At 48.5% G+C, this 20,515-nt stretch overlaps 1 protein-coding gene across 2 annotated transcripts in view; it reads right to left on the bottom strand.

The window, feature by feature from the left end:
• The window catches only part of BSN (bassoon presynaptic cytomatrix protein), a 463,396-nt gene extending 448,433 nt beyond the window's left edge, over positions 1 to 14,963 (bottom strand). For both annotated transcript variants that reach the window (XM_045023161.1, XM_045023160.1), the window contains exons 1-2: positions 14,649 to 14,963; positions 754 to 1,153 (exon numbers count right to left, since the gene is read on the bottom strand). In XM_045023161.1, coding sequence (XP_044879096.1) covers positions 754 to 1,153; positions 14,649 to 14,812 — 564 coding nt within the window. In that variant the 5' untranslated portion in view covers positions 14,813 to 14,963. The remainder of the gene's footprint in view (positions 1 to 753; positions 1,154 to 14,648) is intronic.
• Positions 14,964 to 20,515: the final 5,552 nt, after the last annotated feature.

The raw sequence follows: 20,515 nt of genomic DNA, 5'->3' as shown, positions 1-20,515 counted from the left end.
ACTGAGAATCTGAAATATTCAGCATTCAAATACTTGTTCTGCCACCGGTCACCACCTCATGAAGATCCCACTATGGTACAACCCTTCACACCTATGACATTTCTTTGCAAGTGGAACTAACCTGGGTCAGGAAATCCATGGCCTCCGGGGGGGGGGGGGGGGGAAGGAGGAAGGGAAGGAATCTAGATGGAAACTGTACCTCCATGAAGGTCTAAGCCAGTGGCTCTCCAACTTTTTTACTGGTGACTCCTTTCACATAGCAAGTCTCTGAGTGTGACCCCCCCCTTATAAATTAAAAACACTTTTTAATATATTTAACACCATTATAAATGCTGGAGGCAAAACGGGGTTTGAGGTGGAGGCTGACAGCTCACGACCCCCTGAGGGGTCCCGACCCCCAGTTTGAGAACCCCTGGTAAGCTTTTCCCTTATATCAGCTTCCCATTCTTCCTCTACAGTCCTCAGATCACTACAACCATCCACTGATTAGCCGGCAGTGTCACCATTAAAGGACAAGGATGCTAACCTGTCATGAACGTGGAAGATGAGGATGCTACCTCAAAGCTCAGAGCATGCAAGACAGCCTGAAATTTGAACTATTTGGCAGCACATGATGTTTCCTGAGAACACCAACCTGACTGTTTCCCATTCCTAAAAACACCAAAGGTGATCTGGTGTTAAAGCAATCTTACTTGCTACCTCTTGAGTAAAAAATGTCAGGCTGAAAATCTGAGAAATAAAAGAAGCAATTACCTCAGTGAGATGGGGGTTGGGGTTGAATCCACACTGGTTGCAGACCTTGTTGTGACACTGTGTACAAGTGTTGAAGTTTGGCTGATTAGGAGAGGAGGTGAGTTCTGTTGTCTTGCATATAGGACAGAGTGTGCTGCTTGGAAGGGGTGCGATTTGTGGGACAGAATAAGGTGAGGTAGGGGTGCTGCCTCGATCTGGTGATACAGAGGGAGATCGTCCTGATCTCTGAATTCTGGTGTCCACCTGGAGTGTCCTCCTAGGTCCATCTGTTTGTTGGCTGGCGTGACCATGGCTCAGCATCTCTCTTGTGCTTTCATGGGTCTGGGCAGACTGTTTAAGGGATGGGGAAGCTGATCTCTCTACAACTGGGAGATCCGATTGAGCCGGTCTTCTTGGTGTGCTGAAATATTATTAAAAAACAACATGTAAGTAAACCAAGTTTTAGAGGATTCAATGATTACATCCAAATCTGAAAATGCAATACATAACAAAAATAGCAAACTTTCATATATCAAGGCCACTGGAGATATAATGAAGCAATCTTAGAGGGTGCTGAATTCCTTCAACTCTGGCAATTTAAGACACTCAGTACCTTGCAGGATGAGAACAAAGTAAATTTCACATACTTTAAACCTTCTCTGTATACTTGGGTTACACACATATAATTGGGTTACATTGTGTGTTCCAAGAAGAATCTTGGGGAGTATCACCACATCGTTTCATGGAAAACATCATGAGAAGTACACAGCAGACTGCCAGGAAAGGGCTTAGCACTCTTCCAACATCAGTTGATGAATTCACAATGCAGCACGGACTTCAGTTTCCAGGAACACTAATTGCCTGGCCATTCCTGTTGAGCTGATAGCCAGCACTCACCCAACTATCTCCTCACAAATGACTTTTGCAACACCTTATACTAAGAGAAAACAGAAAAACAGAAGTCTACAAAAGAGCAAAATGCTGATTGTTCAAAAATAGTGGCCCCGATTGTCTATCGTGCTAGATCCACTTGACAAAGGAGAGTGGGAAGGCAGTCAGGCAGCTGGTTATGGCTCCTTGATTCTCAAGCTGCCCTAGTATAAATAATAAATTACAGCAGCCAAAGACCTGTTCTCACTTTACACCACCTGGCTATGTTTCCCCAAGGGACCACATTCCAGTGGAAAACTGGCAGAGTGCAGGCACATGCCATCCTGCCCCAGACCCATTACCTATGCTGAGTGAGGAGCAGTCGGCATAGGAGCTGGCCAGGCTGCTGTACATCATTTCTGTACAAAATTTCACTTTTATGTTGATGAATTTCTCTTTAAATGCAACATTCTGATCCAATCAGCATCAAATACCGAAAAGGCTTAAAACCACCAAGATTTGTTCGCCAATTAAGTTACATACACATAAAAGAAGAGTCTTGACTAAGAAAATTAGCACATATCTTGAAGAACTTACTATGGAGGCCTAATAAGAGAAAGACAGCAAAAATCTAAATGTAAGAACCTCCTATTGTTTCAGTTTAACTCTAAATCAAATATAAAGTTTATCCAGGTAGAGGTGGAATAACCCACAGTAGACATAACTAAGCTAAGAGATCATAAGCATAGATGTAAACCGTGCTTTCCCAAACGTAGGTTGTATCCCTTATCTTGGAGAACAGCTTCTTTCAGTCTCACTTGTACCATACTCTCCCTCTTATAATTTGCACTTAATATTGATCTCAGCTGATTTACAGCACTGTAACTAATATAAATGGATTGAGGCCAGATTTACATCAGTGTAAATAAGATCAGAATTTAGCCCAAAGTTTCATCCTTCCACATGTGCTCTCTGTATTATTTAAAAACATTTCAGATTATATTTGGCTCCAACCTTCACACTTTACTATTATGCTTTTGCTTCCTAAACATTTATAACTTTGTTACTTTCTTCCCAATTTTATGAGAAAAAAAATTAAAATATTTTATATACATTTCTAAAGCAATTGACATGACGTCCACAAACCCTTATCAAATCCTTGAAGGGCTCTCTTCACAAGTTACTTTGCGAACCAGCTCAGAGAGAAAGCCCAGCCTGCAGGGGAGACTGCCATCCACTGGGCATTATTTCCCTAAATCCACCAGCGACAGATGACCCAGGAGCCCCACAAGCAGGGTTTGCAGTTCAGCTCATTGTATAAGTCGTTAGTCTTGAGAGGGAGATGATCATAAAGAGAACAGACGACACTGTGTCTTGGAGTCAGGCATCCCCCAGTGAACATGTCCTGATTGTGAGTGCCAGGCATGGTTAGGTGTGGTCACGTGGCTAGAGCAGGGGGGCCTGGGAACCAAGACTCTTATTCCAGGTTCTGCCAGTATCAATGATTTATATTGCTTTATTGATTTATGAGTACTCCTATTGAACTAAATGGGACTACTCATTCAAAGACTACTCATGTGAGTTACAGTTCAATCCTCTAAACCTTTATTCCTGTAAGTAGTCCTCAGCCTCACTGAACTATTCAGACAGCTTGAATTTGCAGCAAGCTCCTTGTGATTACACAGTGGCTTAAACATTTGACAGCTTGGGTCTAGCTGGAATCTTTAATATAAAACTGAACATCACCAAAAAGCCTAAAAATATATTATTTTAGTGTTAATGTTATAAAACATTGTCACAGGTTCACATATTACTTTTAGAATGCTATTATTTCTTTAGCACCCTCTAGCCGCCTTCTGAAGTCTAGCACAAATTAGTTGACAACACAATGCATAATTTCTAATAATCTAAATATCAAAATTAATATCCCAATCCAACCTAGTATCTTATATACTATAAAGCAAGTAGCAAAAATTACACTTCGGAACAGTGCATCTTACTGCTTACTGACTTGTCTATGGCTTCAGATGTTTTAATTTAGAGACAATGTTTAAAAATTGCATGTTCCATTTTGCTTGCTTTGTCTCTTTGGATTTCTCAAGTTCCCTTCCACTAGGTTTGTAAAGATTGATGTTTCCAATGGAAATAAGGCATGAATTTTTAACCAGGGCCGACTCTAGGTTTTTTGCCGCCCCAAGCAAAAAGATTTTGGCTACCCCCCACCCAGCCCTGGGCTCTCTCTTCCCCCACCCCATTCGCACCCCAGCCCGCCCCAGCCCTGGGCTCCCCCCACCACCAGTGCTGACTCCGGCCGCTGACTCCTCGCCTCCAGCCGGTCCAGCGCTGGCAGGGTCGGAGTAAGCAGTGGGGCTCCCGGGCCAGGCCTGAGCCCAAGGTCCCTCCAGCCAGGGCTCCTGCCTCCAGGACTGGCCGGGACCCGGGAGGGCAGAGCCGGGGGACCGCCCCGGCAGGGGACTGAGGAGCTGGGGCAGGGTAGCCCCAGAGGGAGCGGAGCCCCAGAGAGCAGGACGCGGGCGCCGCATGGCAGCGCCCCGCCCTCTATAGCCCCGCTGCTGCTGCTGCTGCTTCTGGTTGCCATGCTTCTGGCTGCTGCTTCTGGGAGGCTTGGGCCACTTCACTCAGCCCTGGCTACGGTGCTGGGGGGGTGGCCGCCCTGTGGCACCTGCAGGCAGCTCCGTGTGCCCCGCGAGGAGGCCCCCAACCCGAGTGTCCCCCGTTCGGAGCCTGCCCAGTCCAGCCACAAGGTGCAGCCACTACTCTCTCTGCTGCATGAACCGCAGTGGCCCCAGGGCACTCCCCGTGCATGACGCACTGCTGCTGCCAGGGCTGACTCTAGAATCTTGCCGCCCAAAGCCAAAAAGAAAAAAAAAGGATGGCCGGAATGCCGCCCCTGAAAATGTGCTGCCCCAAGCACATGCTTGTTTGCTGGTGCCTAGAGCCAGCCCTGTTTTTAACAGTGAGACTGTCATAGGTTTATTCCCCACTTTGAACTTTAGCGTTCACAAGATGGGGACCTGCATGGACTCCTCTAAACTAAAATCCTAGTTTAGATCTGGTTCTTGCTGCCACCAGTCAAGTTTTAAGTGTCTGACACACTCCCTGTTCCCCCAAACTTTCCCTGGGGAACACAGATCCAACTCCTTGAATCTTAACACAGAGGGAAATAATCCAATTCCCCACTCTTCTTTCCCCCTCCCCTAGTCCTGGAGAGAGATACCTTGATTCAACCTCCTTGAATCAAACAAAGAGGGATTCACTTTTCCCCCCTCCCCTTCCCCTGAAAATCCAAACAAGGGAAGAAATCAATTAAGTTCTAAAAAGAAAAGATTTTATTAAGGAAAGAAAAAAAATTACACTATCTCTGTATTACCAGGATGCAAAAATACAGGGTCTAACTTATAAACCTGGAGAGGCTCTTCCCCCGCCCCCCTTTCTCAGAACAATCAACGTAACAGCAAACAGAAATAAAGATATTTCTCCAGCAACCACACAATTGCAAATGCAGAAATTAATTAGAAGATTAATTCGCCTTTCTAATACTCACTATACTGGATAGTAGGAAATACTCCAGGAGAACTTGGAGACATGTCTGGCCTCTCTTAGATCCAAAGAGAGCACAGCAATTCAAACAAAGGACACAGACAAAGCCTTCCCTCCACAGAGATTTGAAATTATCCTGTCCCTTGATTGGTCCTCTGGTCAGGTGTTCATCAGGTTACTGAGCTTATTAACCCTTTACAGGTAAAAGAGACTTTAACCCTTAACTATCTGTTTATGACACGCCCCCCAAATCGCAGACAGTGGGGGAACCACACTGGCAGTGATTTCCTCCTAGAACTTTAAAATAAACAGATTAATAAAACACATGCACTATTACATATACTACTAAGTATGTAAACAACAAGATATTTGACATTGAAGAACACTTTTTATCCATTTGACCGGACATACTTGGCAACGTTTTTGCCCATCCCCTCCCAGTTCTTGGTTCTGTTCACCCCGGAATGACCACTGGGATGATCATGGGCCAAGCGTAAGAGCTTTTTCCGGTACTTAGTTGGAACTACCAACTGTTTTTGAGGATGCCTGCCTTCCTGGTGTTCACCAGAAAGAATCTCCTTATATAAAAGTCCTTGTTCTACAACAAACTGGGATAGGGTAGAAGAGCTGAGAGGCGGTGGGTTGCTCCGTGCCGCCACCCAAGCTGTCTTAAGGCTGTCATCGGCTTCCTGCTCAGTCTGGAACTGTTCCCTTGAGGCTGGAGACACCAGTTCCTCCTTAGACTGTGGACTTGGGCTTGGTCCCTCTGGAAACGATGTAGGTGATGAGGTTGTTTCCGTTGACTGTGGACCGCTCTCCGCTGGTGCACAAGGTGATATTTGAGGCTCTGGCTGAGCCTCTTGGGTAGGGTTGTCTGCTGCTTCTGCCAGTTCAGGCCCGCTGGCGCCCTCTGGTGATGGGGTTGGAGACGGGTTTGCAAGCGCTGGTGTCAGGGCTGGCAATGGTTCTGCCGCTGGTTGTTCTTCCAGTTCCGGTTCTGGGACTGGATGTACTATGGCTGCTGTAGTTGTTGGCATGAGATCCGGTTCCACCACCTCTGTCTGGGTCTCTGGTAACACAGACGGGGCCCCGGTGGACGGCTCAGGAACAGGGATGGGAGTGGAAGCTTGTTTGGCCTGACTGCGGGTGACACTCCCCCCCTCTTGGCCAGCTCCACATGGTTGACCAAGTCCTCCCCCAATAGTATGGGGATGGAATAATTGTCATAGACAGCAAAAGTCCACTTTCCTGACCAGTCCTTGTACTGGTCTTCAGGGATGCTGTACCCATGGCAGGTCCTTTTAAAATTTTTCAAGAAGGCCTCAGTGTCCTCACCTGCCATGTAGGTGGGAAATTTCTTGGGATGGGGAACAGTGCCTGGAGAAGGATTGTTAGGGTTGGCTGGAACATGTGGGTTAGCTCTTGCTAATTCCAGGGCCTGCTGGTGGGCCTCCCTCTGGAGCTCCAAAGCCCTCCTGTGGTCAGCCTCTTGCTTTTCCATCTCTCTCCTGTGGTCAGCCTCTGCCCTGGCCACTTCTGCCTTAAGTAGCTCCATCTGTCTTTGATGTGCTTTCTCCTTTTCATTTGCTTGCAGCCTGGCCAGCTGCAGTTTGTTAACTGTTTCACTGGTACTCATGTTTGTGCTTTCTGGTGCTGGCCACACCCCTCTGCAGTCAGTGAACTGTGTTGCTTGGTTCAGCTGCTTGAGTTACAAATTCCTAACCCTTTCTATCACCGACTGACTAAAAAGAAAACAAAACTTTTCATTTGCAAATGTGTAGCTGGTTGTTTGCTGGCTCACACGAACTAGAAAATCTGGTTTTGTAATTTGTTTCTAGCAATTGCTAATGCTCTCTCAGTAGGGGTCCTTTCTAACAAAGCCTGCTAGAAAACCTTACACCTCCCTTCCCCCAAGCTGCTTTTCCAAGCAACCAGAAAGAAAAAGAAAAAAAATCTCTTTCTAACAAAGCCTGTCAGAAAACTTTACCTCCTCCCTCAAACTGCTTGTCCAAGCAGCCAGAAAGAAAGAAAAAAAGAAAAGAAAAAGTCTCTTTCTAACAAAGCCTGTTAGAAAACTTTACCTTCAGCCTAGCCCAGCTAGAACTCCTTCTAACAATACCTTGTTAGAAACTGAATACCTCTTCCCCCCGCCCCCCCGCCTCTTCTCAGGCTGCCTCCCTGCTCTAGAGGGAAAGAATAGCTCTCAATGGCTCCTGCTTCTTAATACCATCCCACCACTGCCTACCATGTCATAGGTTTATTCCCCACTTTGAACTTTAGCGTTCACAAGATGGGGACCTGCATGGACTCCTCTAAACTAAAATCCTAGTTTAGATCTGGTTCTTGCTGCCACCAGTCAAGTTTTAAGTGTCTGACACACTCCCTGTTCCCCCAGACTTTCCCTGGGGAACACAGATCCAACTCCTTGAATCTTAACACAGAGGGAAATAATCCAATTCCCCACCCTTCTTTCCCCCTCCCCTAGTCCTGGAGAGAGAGACCTTGATTCAACCTCCTTGAATCAAACAAAGAGGGATTCACTTTTCCCCCCTCCCCTTCCCCTGAAAATCCAAACAAGGGAAGAAATCAATTAAGTTCTAAAAAGAAAAGATTTTATTAAGGAAAGAAAAAAAATTACACTATCTCTGTATTACCAGGATGCAAAAATACAGGGTCTAACTTATAAACCTGGAGAGGCTCTTCCCCCGCCCCCCTTTCTCAGAACAATCAACGTAACAGCAAACAGAAATAAAGATATTTCTCCAGCAACCACACAATTGCAAATGCAGAAATTAATTAGAAGATTAATTCGCCTTTCTAATACTCACTATACTGGATAGTAGGAAATACTCCAGGAGAACTTGGAGACATGTCTGACCTCTCTTAGATCCAAAGAGAGCACGGCAATTCAAACAAAGGACGCAGACAAAGCCTTCCCTCCACAGAGATTTGAAATTATCCTGTCCCTTGATTGGTCCTCTGGTCAGGTGTTCATCAGGTTACTGAGCTTGTTAACCCTTTACAGGTAAAAGAGACTTTAACCCTTAATTATCTGTTTATGACAGAGACTAATTAACTATTTGAACAATTTACCAAGGGTAAGTGGTGGATTCTCCACCACTGACACATTTTAAATGAAGACTGAATGCTTGAGGAATTATTTTGAGGAAGCTGTATGGCCTGTGTTATATAGGAAGTCAGACTAGAGGATCACAATGGTCCTTTCCAGCCCTGAAATCTCTCAGTATGAATACACTAGAACCTCAGAGTTACAAACATCTCAGGAATGGAGGTTATTCATAACTCTGAACAAAATGTTATGGTTGTTCTTTCAAAAGTTCACAACTGAACACTGACTTAATACAGCTTTTCAACTTTACTATGAAGAAGAAAAACTATTTAAAAAAAAGGAAAGCAACATTTATGTTTAACAGAGTACTGTACTATACTTGCTTTTTTTTTTTTTTTGGTCTCTGCCGCTGCCTGATTGTGTAGTTCCATTTCCAAATAAGGTGTGTGGTTAACCGGTCAGTTTGTAACGCTGGTATTCGTAACTCTGAGGTTCTACTGTATATTGTATTCACCAGCACTAGATTGTTTTGCTAGATCTAACATATTTTCCATGTGTATTCCTGCAGTTTACAAAAATTACTTTCTGTCAAGGCCTTTCTTTTTCAAACTCCCCCTCCAAAAGCTTTGTTAACTTTGAGTTAAGAAACCTAAATATTATCCCTGCTCCCTATAACATGCCCCCTATTTTCCTACCACATTCAGCTTTTAAACACCTACATATATCAACAGTTAATATTTGAACACGTGGGTCAATAGGAAGCATGAAGGAATACAGGGTTTTTCAAGGCAGTGGAGAAGGGGGCAATGTGTGCAGGGTAAAAGGTATAGAGGAATTTGGATTGCATGTTAAAGGAATATGAGAGAAGTTGGTTTGAGCTGGGAGGAGCCTGGATGTATACATCTATGCCAGGGGTCTCAAACTCAAATGACCCCGAGGGCCGCATGAGGACTAGTGCATTGGCCCGAGGGCCGCATCACTGACACGCCCCCTTGCTGCCCCTGGCCCCACCCCCAATCCACCCCTTCCATGAGGCCCCGCCCCTGCCCTGTCTCTTCTCCACCTCCTCCCCTAAGCGCGCGCAGTTTTAATAAATATATACACTCAGTAATGCACCTCACTCAAAGGACAAAACACGCACTTAGATTTACTGCCTAAGGCTCTGGGAGGGAGTTTGGGTGGGGGAGGGGGTCTGGATGCAGGCTCTGTGCTCGATGCAGGCTCCAGGCTGCGGCAGGGGGTGGGGGTGCAGGCTTTGGGACGGAGTTTGGGGATAGGAGGGAGTGCAGGGGTGAGGGCTGTGGGGCTGAGGGCGAGGGGTACATGATGCAGGAGGGGGCTCAGGGCTAGGGAAGAGGGTTGGGCTGTGGGGTGAGGGCTGTGGATGAGGGGTTCATGATGCGAGGGGGCTCAGAGCTAGGGAAGAGGGTTGGGCTGTGGGGTGAGGGCTGTGGATGAGGGGTTCATGATGTGAGGGGGCTCAGGGCTAGGGAAGAGGTTTGGAGTGTGGGGTGAGGGCTGTGGATGAGGGGTTCATGATGTGGGGGCGCTCAGGGCTGGGGCAGAGGATTAGGGTGTGGGGGGATGAGGGCTCTGGCTGGGGCTGAGGATTAGGGTGCAGGGGGATGAGGGGTTCATGATGTGGGGGTGCTCAGGGCTGGGGCTGAGGATTAGGGTGCGGGGGGAATGAGGGCTCTGGCTGGGGCTGAGGGTTTGGGGTTGGAGAGGCTCAGGGTAAGGGAAGCCTGCCTTGCCAGTACTGGCGGAGGGCAGGCACTAGGACCCTGCACCCTAATCCTCAGCCCCAGCCAGAGCCCTCATCCCCCCACACCCTAATCCTCTGCCCCAGCCCTGAGCGCCCCCACATCATGAACCCCTCATTCCCCCGCACCCTAATCCTCTGCCCCAGCCCTGAGCGCTTCCCTTCCCCCCCCCCCCCAGCCCGGCCCCGGCGGGTCCCGCTTCCCTTCCCCCGGCCCGGCCCCGGCGGGTCCCGCTTCCCTTCCCCCGGCCCGGCCCGGCCCCGGCGGGTCCCGCTTTCCCCCCCCCCTTACCCGAGCGCGTCTCCGGCGGTCCCGCTCAGAGCCGCGTGGTGAGGGGGCGGGGCTGGGAGCTCCACGCCGAGCGCAGCGCTCAGCCCAGAGCTCCCAGCCCCGCCCCCTCCCCACGCGGCTCGGATCGGGGCGGGGCTCAGGCGCTCGGACGGAGACTCGGCGCTCTATGCGCCGAGGCTCCAGGAGAGGGGCGGAGGCGGGAGCCTCCGCTTTTCTCTTGGGGGCCCCTGCGGAGCTCCCCTGGGGAGCTCCGCGGGCCGCAGGGAAGAGCTCCGCGGGCCGCATGCGGCCCGCGGGCCGCATGTTTGAGACCCCTGATCTATGCTGTAGGTGTAACCTCTAGTTCGAGTAACCAATGCTAACTCAATCAGAGCTACTTAAATAAAAATAGAAATATAGCTGCAATGGCGTGAGAAGCAGTATGATCCCACATCTGAAACTCAAGGTATGTACTTGGGTGGCTAGCCCATCCTGCCACTCCCACCATCATGGCAGAGCTAGCACACATATGTCTACCCATGCTGGAAATTAGACCTCCAACTCCATTCTAGATGTACCCTGACAGTGATCACACTACAAAATAACACCTGAGCTACATTGAAGTGATTGGATTAACAGCTGATGAGTTATAACTTCTTCATCTCTACTGCATTAATCTAACTTGAACATCAGCAGCACTTGAGCTTTAGCCCATCCCCTCCCCCTATTAACCAGCTAGCTCAAGCTTAAAGCAAAACTTAACTTGAAATAGAGATTTTTGTGTGTGTATGGGAGTCAGATTAGGGGCAAATTTCTGCTAATGGTGCAGTGAAGACAAACCCTGAGAAGAGCGACACTGACAAACCCCAGGGACTTCCTCAAAGTGCATCTCCCCCATCATTGCAGAGTGGGGTGGAGTAGAAGCCCCACATTTTCTTCATGCTCTCCTTACCCCTGACATCAACGCTCCATTCCCATTTATATGGCTGCACTTCAGTTCCGGGGCGAGGGGGGTGTCTAGGGATGTGGGGAGGCAGAGGGGTGATTAGGGCTATACAGATAGCTGGAAGGTACAGTGTGTCTCCTCTGATAACACAGCTCCCCTCCTCCACCTACCTCCCAGGCCCCCAACCTGCTCTCAATTCCCAGGCCCCTGCATCCCACATCACTTCCTTTTCCAAGGGTGGGCAGCCCTTTTAGGGGGCAGTCACATAAACAGAGCAGACATGTAGTCAGGGACATGTGGCAAATAGGTCTGGACAAAAAAAATTAAACAAAACATTACCATCAGAAAACAGAGTTTTGTCAAAATTTAAATTTTCCATTGGAAAAGACAGATTTTGGAAGGATTTTCCACTGGGAAAGCAGGAAAAAAAAAAGCTAATCTAGATTTTTCTGAACATTTTGTTCAGAAAAAGTTTTGATATTTTGCCTTTTCATCCAGATTCAGGTTCATCGGATTCCAAAATATTGGAATTTCCAACAGGCTGGAAAGTGGGTTTTTTTAAAATCAGCTTTTGTGGTGAAGCCATAGAGTGGAGGAACAGGACTGTGTTAGTGACCTTCATCTGGAAGGAGACCGGTGCTTCTGCACTGAGGCAGCAGTAGCTGAAGAGCTTTGCAACACTGCTCCACAGCCATCGTAGCAGCAGTGTCATGCAAAGCGCTAAGGCACTTGGCTTCCTGAGGTGACATTACCTGGAAATGTAGGCAGCAGCATTAGAGGAATCCTTCAAGAGACAGAGAGTCGGTGAAAAGAAATTAGGCACTCCCTTTCCTGGCCACCCAGACACTCCTGTTAGCCCACAGTCATTCCAAAGCCCTACTTACTGCCCTCAAAGTCTGATTCATTCTGCCACCACCCACACTACAAACATCCCCATTCATCCCTTCCATTGTCTCCCAAAGCCCACCCCTCCATACCCTTTGACACTCAACCAGTCCCCGGGCTCATGGAGGAAGAGCCCAGTTGACGCATAAGGGAAGCAGACTGGCAGCATCAGAGAATAGAAATAGCTGGGAGACCTGAGCAGTTCCATTAGCTAATCTTGGTGTAAATCTGAGGGTGGCCTGAATAAGGGTGATAGCTGCATTTTAATTTTAAAATTTCAAAAACACACTACATCTATGTTATCACTGAGAGAGAGAGAGAGAGAGGGGGGGGGAAGTCAAGAATTAAGGGTCTATGATTGCTTAGCTAGAGGAACTCAAAGACATGAGGAAAATAGGGCAAAATTTCAAAAGGAGCATTTTAAAAGGTTTTCTCTTCAACAGTTAGTAAAGATTTTACAGAGAAAATTATACAGAAAATTTAATTGTCCTCTGAAGAGTTATTGAGCCAAATTTGGAGACTGAATTCAATCATTAAAGTGTGTGAACAGTGATTTTAGTCCTATTTTAAGTTCAAATCTCAGTACAAGCTTAACTGTGAACAGCTGCCTATTTGGATTTCTAACCACAACATCCTTTTATATTTTCTGAATTCCAAACAACACAACTGGCCAGATTCCAAGTCCTTTTAAATTCATAGATGAGGTCAAGACATTTTAAATCATCATTACTTTTAGGGGGGTTTTAAGGAATACATTCAATCCTATTCCCCTCTCCAACATATGCTCTCAAAACATTTCACTCCTATTTTGTTATTTTTAGTAGACAAGATGGCATTGTATATCACAGTAAGCTTTTACATCAATTATTTCTCCACATACATGTACTTTACTTAAGTTACCTAACCACCTTTCTCTTTTATGTCACAAATCAGCTACAGTTAGGGGAGCTATATTTGGGGTACATGTACGATGTAATCACCGTCACTGGTGTTCCACAAACTGGTATTGCAATAAATTGAGCAATAAAAGGTTGGAGACCCACGCACAAACACAGGGGATGCAAACAGGGAGATATTCTTTCTGGCTCGCCCCATTCATCAATTCTACCCCCATGCTCTCTCCCTGACACCAGGCTGCACTCTGGCACTCTTCCCTAGTCCTCCACAGAAGGTAGGTTTGTCCTCCTACGTTCTCCTAGCTCCCCAACCACAATTAGCCCCTCCGCCTTCTCTTCTAGCTTTCCCCAGGGCCTGCGACCCACACTCGCACCTTGAACACAGAGCACCACTTCCCCACCTTCTCTAGGCCCTTCCCTTCCCCACAAACAGGCCACCCATCCAGTGGCAAAAGTAAGACGGTACGGGCTGATACAGAATACCGGTAAAAAGTGGCCACCACTACCAGCCTGTACAGCTGACTTTAAAATGCTGCCCTTTTGCTCCCACCCCGGGCCACCAATGGGGTGGGGGGGAAGGAGCAGCTGCCCCAGGGCCAGCGATTTAAAAAGGCCTGGGGCAGTGACCGGAGCCCTGGGCCCTTTAAATCGCCACTGGAGCCCCAGGCGGCACAGGCCAGGCAGCGCGGATGGGCTGGCTGGGGGACACTGAGCCCCAGCCCCGCCCCTTCTGCCCAAGGACCCGCACCTTCTGGTAAGAGTTCAATTTTACTTACACCCCTGCACCCATCTGACCCACTCCCTCAGTGTCCCCTGCAGATTGTACCATCATCTTCTCCCCGACTCACCCTATAAGCAGCAGCCCACACCTTTTCCCCTAGTTCTCCTCCCACATCAGTTACACCCTCGCCCTGACTCTCTCTCCCACTGGCACAAAGACTGTAACCCTCCTCTCCTAACCTCCACAGCAAGCTTCACCTCATCATCTATCCTACTTCCCCTACTTCCTCCCCTCACCTCAACCTCTCTGAAGGCTACGCTGCACAACCCTTGCACTCAGACTGTACCCCCCCCCCCCTTAGCCATAATCTGTTCAGGATGCACCTTCTTCCTCCCATACCCTATATGTAGGCCGTACCCCAACCCACTCCAAAGGCGACATCCTGCCTTCTCCCCATACCGCTTTCTAGGCCACACACCTCTAAACATCCCCCTTCCCACAGGCTGCACTTCTCCCTGCAAACTGACCCCAATCTCTATCCTAAATGTCCACCTCCTCTCCACAAGTTGCCCCTAGCCCCCTTCCTTGCACACTGCCCCTCTTGTCTCCCCCTCCTCCCTGCAGATTGCAATCCCCTCCCGCTTAGATCCTCCTCCTCCCCTCAGGCTGCCCCTAAACTCCACTCAGTCCTCCATCCTCTTCTAACACTACCCCCCAACCCTCTGATCTAGGCCACCTACTCCTCCATCCTAGATACCCCCTTCTCTTCACAGGCTACCCCTCCTCTGCCCTAGACCCCTGCTCTCCCCACAGGTTCCCTCCTTCCTCCGCCCGAGTCCCCCCTCTCCCTGCAGGCTACCCCCCCCCCCGGCCCTGGATGCCCCTCCCCCGCAGGCCGCCGCCCGCCGTCTCACCCCGGGCTGGGCTCGCTCACCTGTCGTCGGACGCTGGGGCCGCTGCCCTCCCGGGGAGCTGTCCGCCGGTGCCTGGTGCTGAAGGAGGCTTGGCAGCTCCGAGCGCCGACGGGTGCCCGGCGGCGGGGCCAGGCGGGAGCCTCCCCTCGGCTCCCCCGCCCTCCAGGCTGGCCTCATTGCCCATAGCAGCGCGGCGGACGGGACGGCGGGTCGCGACAGGCTCCCTCAGCGCAGCGCCGCCTCCCCCGCCATCAGCCCAACGCCTCCATCGCCGCCTGCCCCGCCACGGAGCATGCGCCAACTGTGAGCGCGCCCGACTCCTTCCGTCACAGGGAGCGCCTCGGATACGCGCACGGCCTGGCCAATGGGAGCATGCGCTAGGTTCAGACGCGCCTATCCTGGGCACTGACTGGCCAATCACAGCTCGGGCCCGCTGCGAGCCAATGGGACGGGAGCACCAGACAGTTTCGACTCGGCCTCAGCTCCCTCGGGCATGCGCACGGGCTGTCCAATGGGAGCCCCTTTGGCCCACCCACCCCTGACCTTGCACATGCTCACCCAGGGAAGCCCTACCCGTCCCTGTCACGCAGCGCTCCACCAATAGAAGCCCTGCCCGGTTGCCACTCGTTGTTCTCAGCTTGGCCCATGGGTGCCCAAGCCAGTCACATGTTCTTGGCCAGTGGGAGCCTCTGCTCAGCCCATCCACCTAGAGTTTGCACAGTACAGTCAACATTTCCTATGATCTCTATTAACACGCATGAATTAGTTTATGCGTACTATTATACTTAACATTTCTTTGATGTTCACACACAAGTGAATTGGTCTATGGCTTTGGCCTGATCTGGTCTGTCGGCATCACAACAAGCTTGCCAAATTAGATAATTTGTCTGAAATCTACAAGATGAACTTCAATAGAGACAAGTACAAAGTCCTTCAGTTAGGAAGGAAAAATCAAATGCACAACTGCAAAATGGGGAATAACTGGCTATGTGGTAGTACCAAAAAGGATCTGAGAGTTATAGTGGATCACAGATTGAATACAAGTCAACAGTGTTGTGCAGTTATGAAAAAGTAATGTCTGGGGTGTATTAACAGGAGTGTCATATGTAAGACATTGGTGGTACTGTCCCGCTCTACTTGGTACTGGTGAGGTCTCAGCTGGACTACTGTGTCCAGTTTTGGGCATTACATTTTAGGAAAGATGTGGACAATTTGGAGAGAGTCCAGAGAAGAGCAACAAAAATAAAAAGTTTAGAAAACCTGACCTATTAGAAAAGGTTAAAAAAAACTGGACGTATTTAGTCTTGAGAAAAGAAGATTGAGGGGGCACCTGATAGTCTTCACATATATAAAGAGGACAGGGATCAGTTGTTCTCCATGTCTGCTGGAGGCTGAACAAGAAGTAATTAATCTGTAACAGGAGAGATAGTTTAGATATTAGAAAAAAAGTTAATGGATTCCATGAATCTGGATAAAATGCCAGAAGGGACCATTGTGATCATCTAGTCTCACCTCCTGTATAACATAAGCCATAGAACTTCCCCAAAATAATTCCTAGAGCACGTCTTAGAAAAATGTCCATTCTATTTAAAAAAATTTAGTGATGGAGAATCCACCATGACCCTTAGTAAATTATGTCAATGGTTAATTACTCTCACTGTGAAAAATGTATGCCTTATTTCCTATCTGAATTTCTGTAGCTTCAACTTCCAGCCACTGGATTGTGTTATACCTTTCTCCGTTAGATTGAAGAGCCCATTATTAAATATTACTGCTGAGAGAATTATGCCCACAATATTTTAAAATTCTGCAAATTTTATTTGTCAATACATAAATGTGGCTTCAGCATGGTAGTGGGGAGCACAGGCCACTGGCTGCACTGAGTTGGGAGATCACCCTGAAGCCCCCACCTCCCCCTATACAGTGACTTGGCAGTGAGGCTGCACCTGGCCCTGACACAATGCAAGGCCTGGTCCAGAAACACCCTGGGGCCCTGCCCCTTTGTGCCAGGTGCACCAGGTGTGGGTGGGCAGGCTCAGCCCAGCAGGATCCAAGTGTGGAGGGCCTTAATGTGGGGGGATCCAGGTATGGGGTAAGAGGGTTCTGTGTGGGGCAACCTGTGTTCAGGCGGCTCAGTGGGAGATCTGGATGCACAGTGGCTCTGGGGGGCTCAAATGGGGGTCTGGATGCTGGGGGAGTGGGACTTGATGGGATGGGAGTCCAGGTGCAGCTGGCTGGGGATCAGTGGGGTGGGGTCCTGGATGTGGGGGGCTCATTGAAGGGGTCCAGGTGGAGGGGGGTAGGGCTTGTAAGAGTGAGGGTCTGATGGGCCTGCTTAACAGGGGAGCTGCAGCTGCTGCCTAGGGAATGCCGCATCCCAGGATCCCACTTCTCCCGTGATTCCCCTATCCCCTTTCCTTCTCCATTCCCCACCCCTTACTCCCACATTCCCCTTCCCCTGCTCTATTCCACCCTCCTTCCTTCCCCACTGCCTCTTCTCCCTACCCCGCCACCCTTCTTTCACTCATTTCCCGCACCTCCCCCTTCCCCAGCCCCACCACGGGCACTCACTGTTGCACAGAAAACAGGAAGGCTCCCAGCACATAGAAGGGGAGCACAACTGGCACTAGGATCGAGGAGGCGACATTCAGGTGCAGAGTCAGCAGAGCCGAGACACACAGCTTCCTTCAGCTGGGCATCTCTGCGCTTGCAGAAATGAGGGGGTGCAGTGGCATGTAATCCCGTGTGCCCCCCATGCGTCACCTCTGTTGGGGGGGGGGCAATCTCCCCTGAAAACACTGCACCCATGGTCATCTCCCACCCCACCCCAGCACGGATTCCCTTTGCTTCCCTGCCATTTTCTGCAGGGAAGCACAGGAATTCTGCAGGAAGGCTGTTTTCTAAGGGGGCGCAGTCATGCAGAATCCGCCCCCCCAGGTGTAAAATATATATCCCCCATGGAGACTGTAATCAAGTTACCCCTTATTCTGCTCTTTGTTAAGATAACTAGATTGAACTCTTTGAGTCTATCACTATAAGGCAGGTTTTCTAATCTTTTAATCATTCTTGTAGCTCTTCTCTGAATCCTCTCTAACAATATGATAGTTAAGCTCTGGAATAGGTTTCCAAGGGAGGCTGTGGGATCCCCATCACTTACACCTGGCAGGATGGTCTAGGTTTACTTGGTCCTGCTTCTCACAAGGGGCTGGACTTGATGACTTTCTGTGAGGTCCCTTCCAGCTGTACATTTCTATGCTTTTATGATTCTGGGCCATCCTGCTGTTGACCCCTCTTGGACTACTCCAGGTTTCCCCACTGCTGGCCTCCTTGCTGCCACCTCCTATTGGGTGACTCCAGGGCTGCCCTGCTGCCAATGCCACCTCAGGTGCCTCTGGGCTGCACCTCCATTAAGGAATTGATGTAGTGTATAATACACTTTGGGGGGGTTTCAAGTTATGTCATATTTAATTAATAATGTTATTTTACCATTCTCATTAATCTCAGAGGATTTAGTAAAGGCAAGATATTACTAGTCTTGATATTATTTAAACCTAGTGAGGTTGTGTTCACCAACCTGCACCTTCACTATTTATGCCCATGTTTGGCCAATAGGAACATGCACCCAACTCATACTACCCCACAAGCACACATACTTCCTGGGAAATGGGAGTCCAAGCCAGCCCCCACATAAACATTCAGGCAGCCCCGCTAATAGGAGTCCATACCCACTTGGTTTCTTTGAGTCTTTGAGAGAAAGATGTCTATTAGGACTGCAAAGGGTGGGCTGTGCAAAGACCAATTTTCCCCCACACTCACAAGCTGGAGCCCTGAAAAGCTTGCTGGGCTAATTCCCCAAACTCTGTATGGCCTAAATCCATGGTGTCCCTGCAGAGCTCAGTTCTCCTCCCCATCAACTTGAGCTGAAGTCAGGGAGACCCTAATGGGCTTGGGTCACCTATCCCCAACAGAGACCATAGTCCAGCAACCCACCAGGATTCTAAGACACCAGGATGTGCACGTCTGACAGATAAAATAAGAACATGTCTTTACTGGTACTTTGGATAAGTTTTTATATGGAGAAATTTAAGACACAATGAACATGGAGCCCAGCAGTGTCATTTTTCACAGGAAAGCTGCATTTTATATGAATGTATCTGTAAACTCTGTTGTTCATTGTGGTAATTTCTATAAAAAAATTTATAAAAATTTTATAAAAAAATATAGGTTTTTATTCTGTGCTTATCACTGTACTATCAGAGCACCTTACAAAAGCTGTGATGCTATATGAAAAGGAAGATGACCATTTATATCATTGCTACCACTGTTGCACAATTGCACTAAATCTAATACAAAGCAGGTCAGTGGAAAAGTTATAATCTGCTAAATTTGATAGTCCTGTTTCTATGAATGTGTCACCTTTGTATCTGAAGTTATGAATATTTGCTATGTAGTTGTATCTCCAACATGTGTTGTGTTCCTGGGTGACACCCCCCAACTCCGATAGATTTGCATCAACACTAGCCAGCCCGCTTGATGACCCATTAAGGACAGTCAACTATTCCAGGGTCTCTCTCAAAAATTCCTCAAGGAGCACTTACTCAATGAATACCCCTATGATTCAGCAAAGCATGTAAGGATATGTGATCTAAGGCCTGGTCTACACTAGGGGTGGGGAGGATTGAGCTAAGTTACGCAACTTGAGCTATGTGAATAATGTAGCTGAAGTCAACGTACTTAGATCGACTTACCGTGGTGTCTTCACCACGGTGAGTCAACTGCTGCCACTCCCCTCTTGCGGCAGTGGACTACAGGAGTTGACGGGAGAGCGCTCGGGGATCGATTTATCGCGTCTAGACTAGATGTGATAAATTGACCCCTGATGGATCGATCGCTGCCTGCTGACAGCAGGTAGTGTAGACATACCCTAAGACTCCATCTTTTACCAGTAACTTTCCATGCACCTGAGCTGAGCTATAAATTTCAAGCTGTGATATCACTGCTTTTTCTTCATTCCTGCTTCTCATCTCTGGACTGTGATTTTCTAAGGAAGCTTTGAACAACGATCTGAATGACCCCCAAACTGCTTGGATAAACCAGGGAGACTTATTACAAGCTAGCAGATTTAACATCACTGCTATTATCCTGACCTGCAAATTCTGAAAATCAATTGTAATATACATCAGTGGTTCTCAACTAGGGGCCCAGGGCCCCCTGGTGGGCCATGAGCAGGTTTCATAGAATGAATCATAGAATCATAGGGTTGGAAGGGACCTCAGGAGGTCATCTAATCCAACCCCCTGCTCAAAACAGGACCAGACAGATTTTTACCCCAGTTCCCTAAATGACCCCCTCAAGGATTGAACTCACAACCCTGGGTTTAGCAGGCTCAAACCACTGAGCTATCCCTCCCCCCTAAAAGCTTCCCTCACCCACTAAACATTTCATGGGGTCTGCCAAGCAGGGCTGGCATTAGACTTGCTGGGACCCAGGGCGGAAAGTCAAAATTCACGTTATGTGGGGCAGAAGCCCTGGGGCCTTGAGCCCCGCCGCCTGGGGCTGAAGCTGAAGCCTGACCAAATTCACATTGCGGGGGTCTCTGTGGCATGGGGCCCCTGGCAATTGCCCTGCTTGCTACCCGCTAATGCCAGGCCTGGCTTTTATATGCAGAAAAACAGTTATTATGGCATGGGTGAGCCGTGGAGTTTTATACCATGTTGGGGGGCCCTCAAAAAGAAAAAGGTTGAGAATCCCTGATGTATATGATTTCTTAACCGTTTAATACTCTCTTCTTTTTATATCATTAAACCTTTAGCTTTCAATTACTAAAGAATTGGCTACATCCGTGTTTTTGGGTAAGATTTGAGTTATATATAGGGCCCTATGAAAT

Source organism: Mauremys mutica, chromosome 7 (genome assembly GCF_020497125.1).
Source record: "Mauremys mutica isolate MM-2020 ecotype Southern chromosome 7, ASM2049712v1, whole genome shotgun sequence".
In the NCBI taxonomy this organism is placed as follows: domain Eukaryota; kingdom Metazoa; phylum Chordata; order Testudines; family Geoemydidae; genus Mauremys; species Mauremys mutica.
Note: the sequence above shows the minus strand (reverse complement) of the source record. Positions and strands in the feature narration are given on the sequence as shown.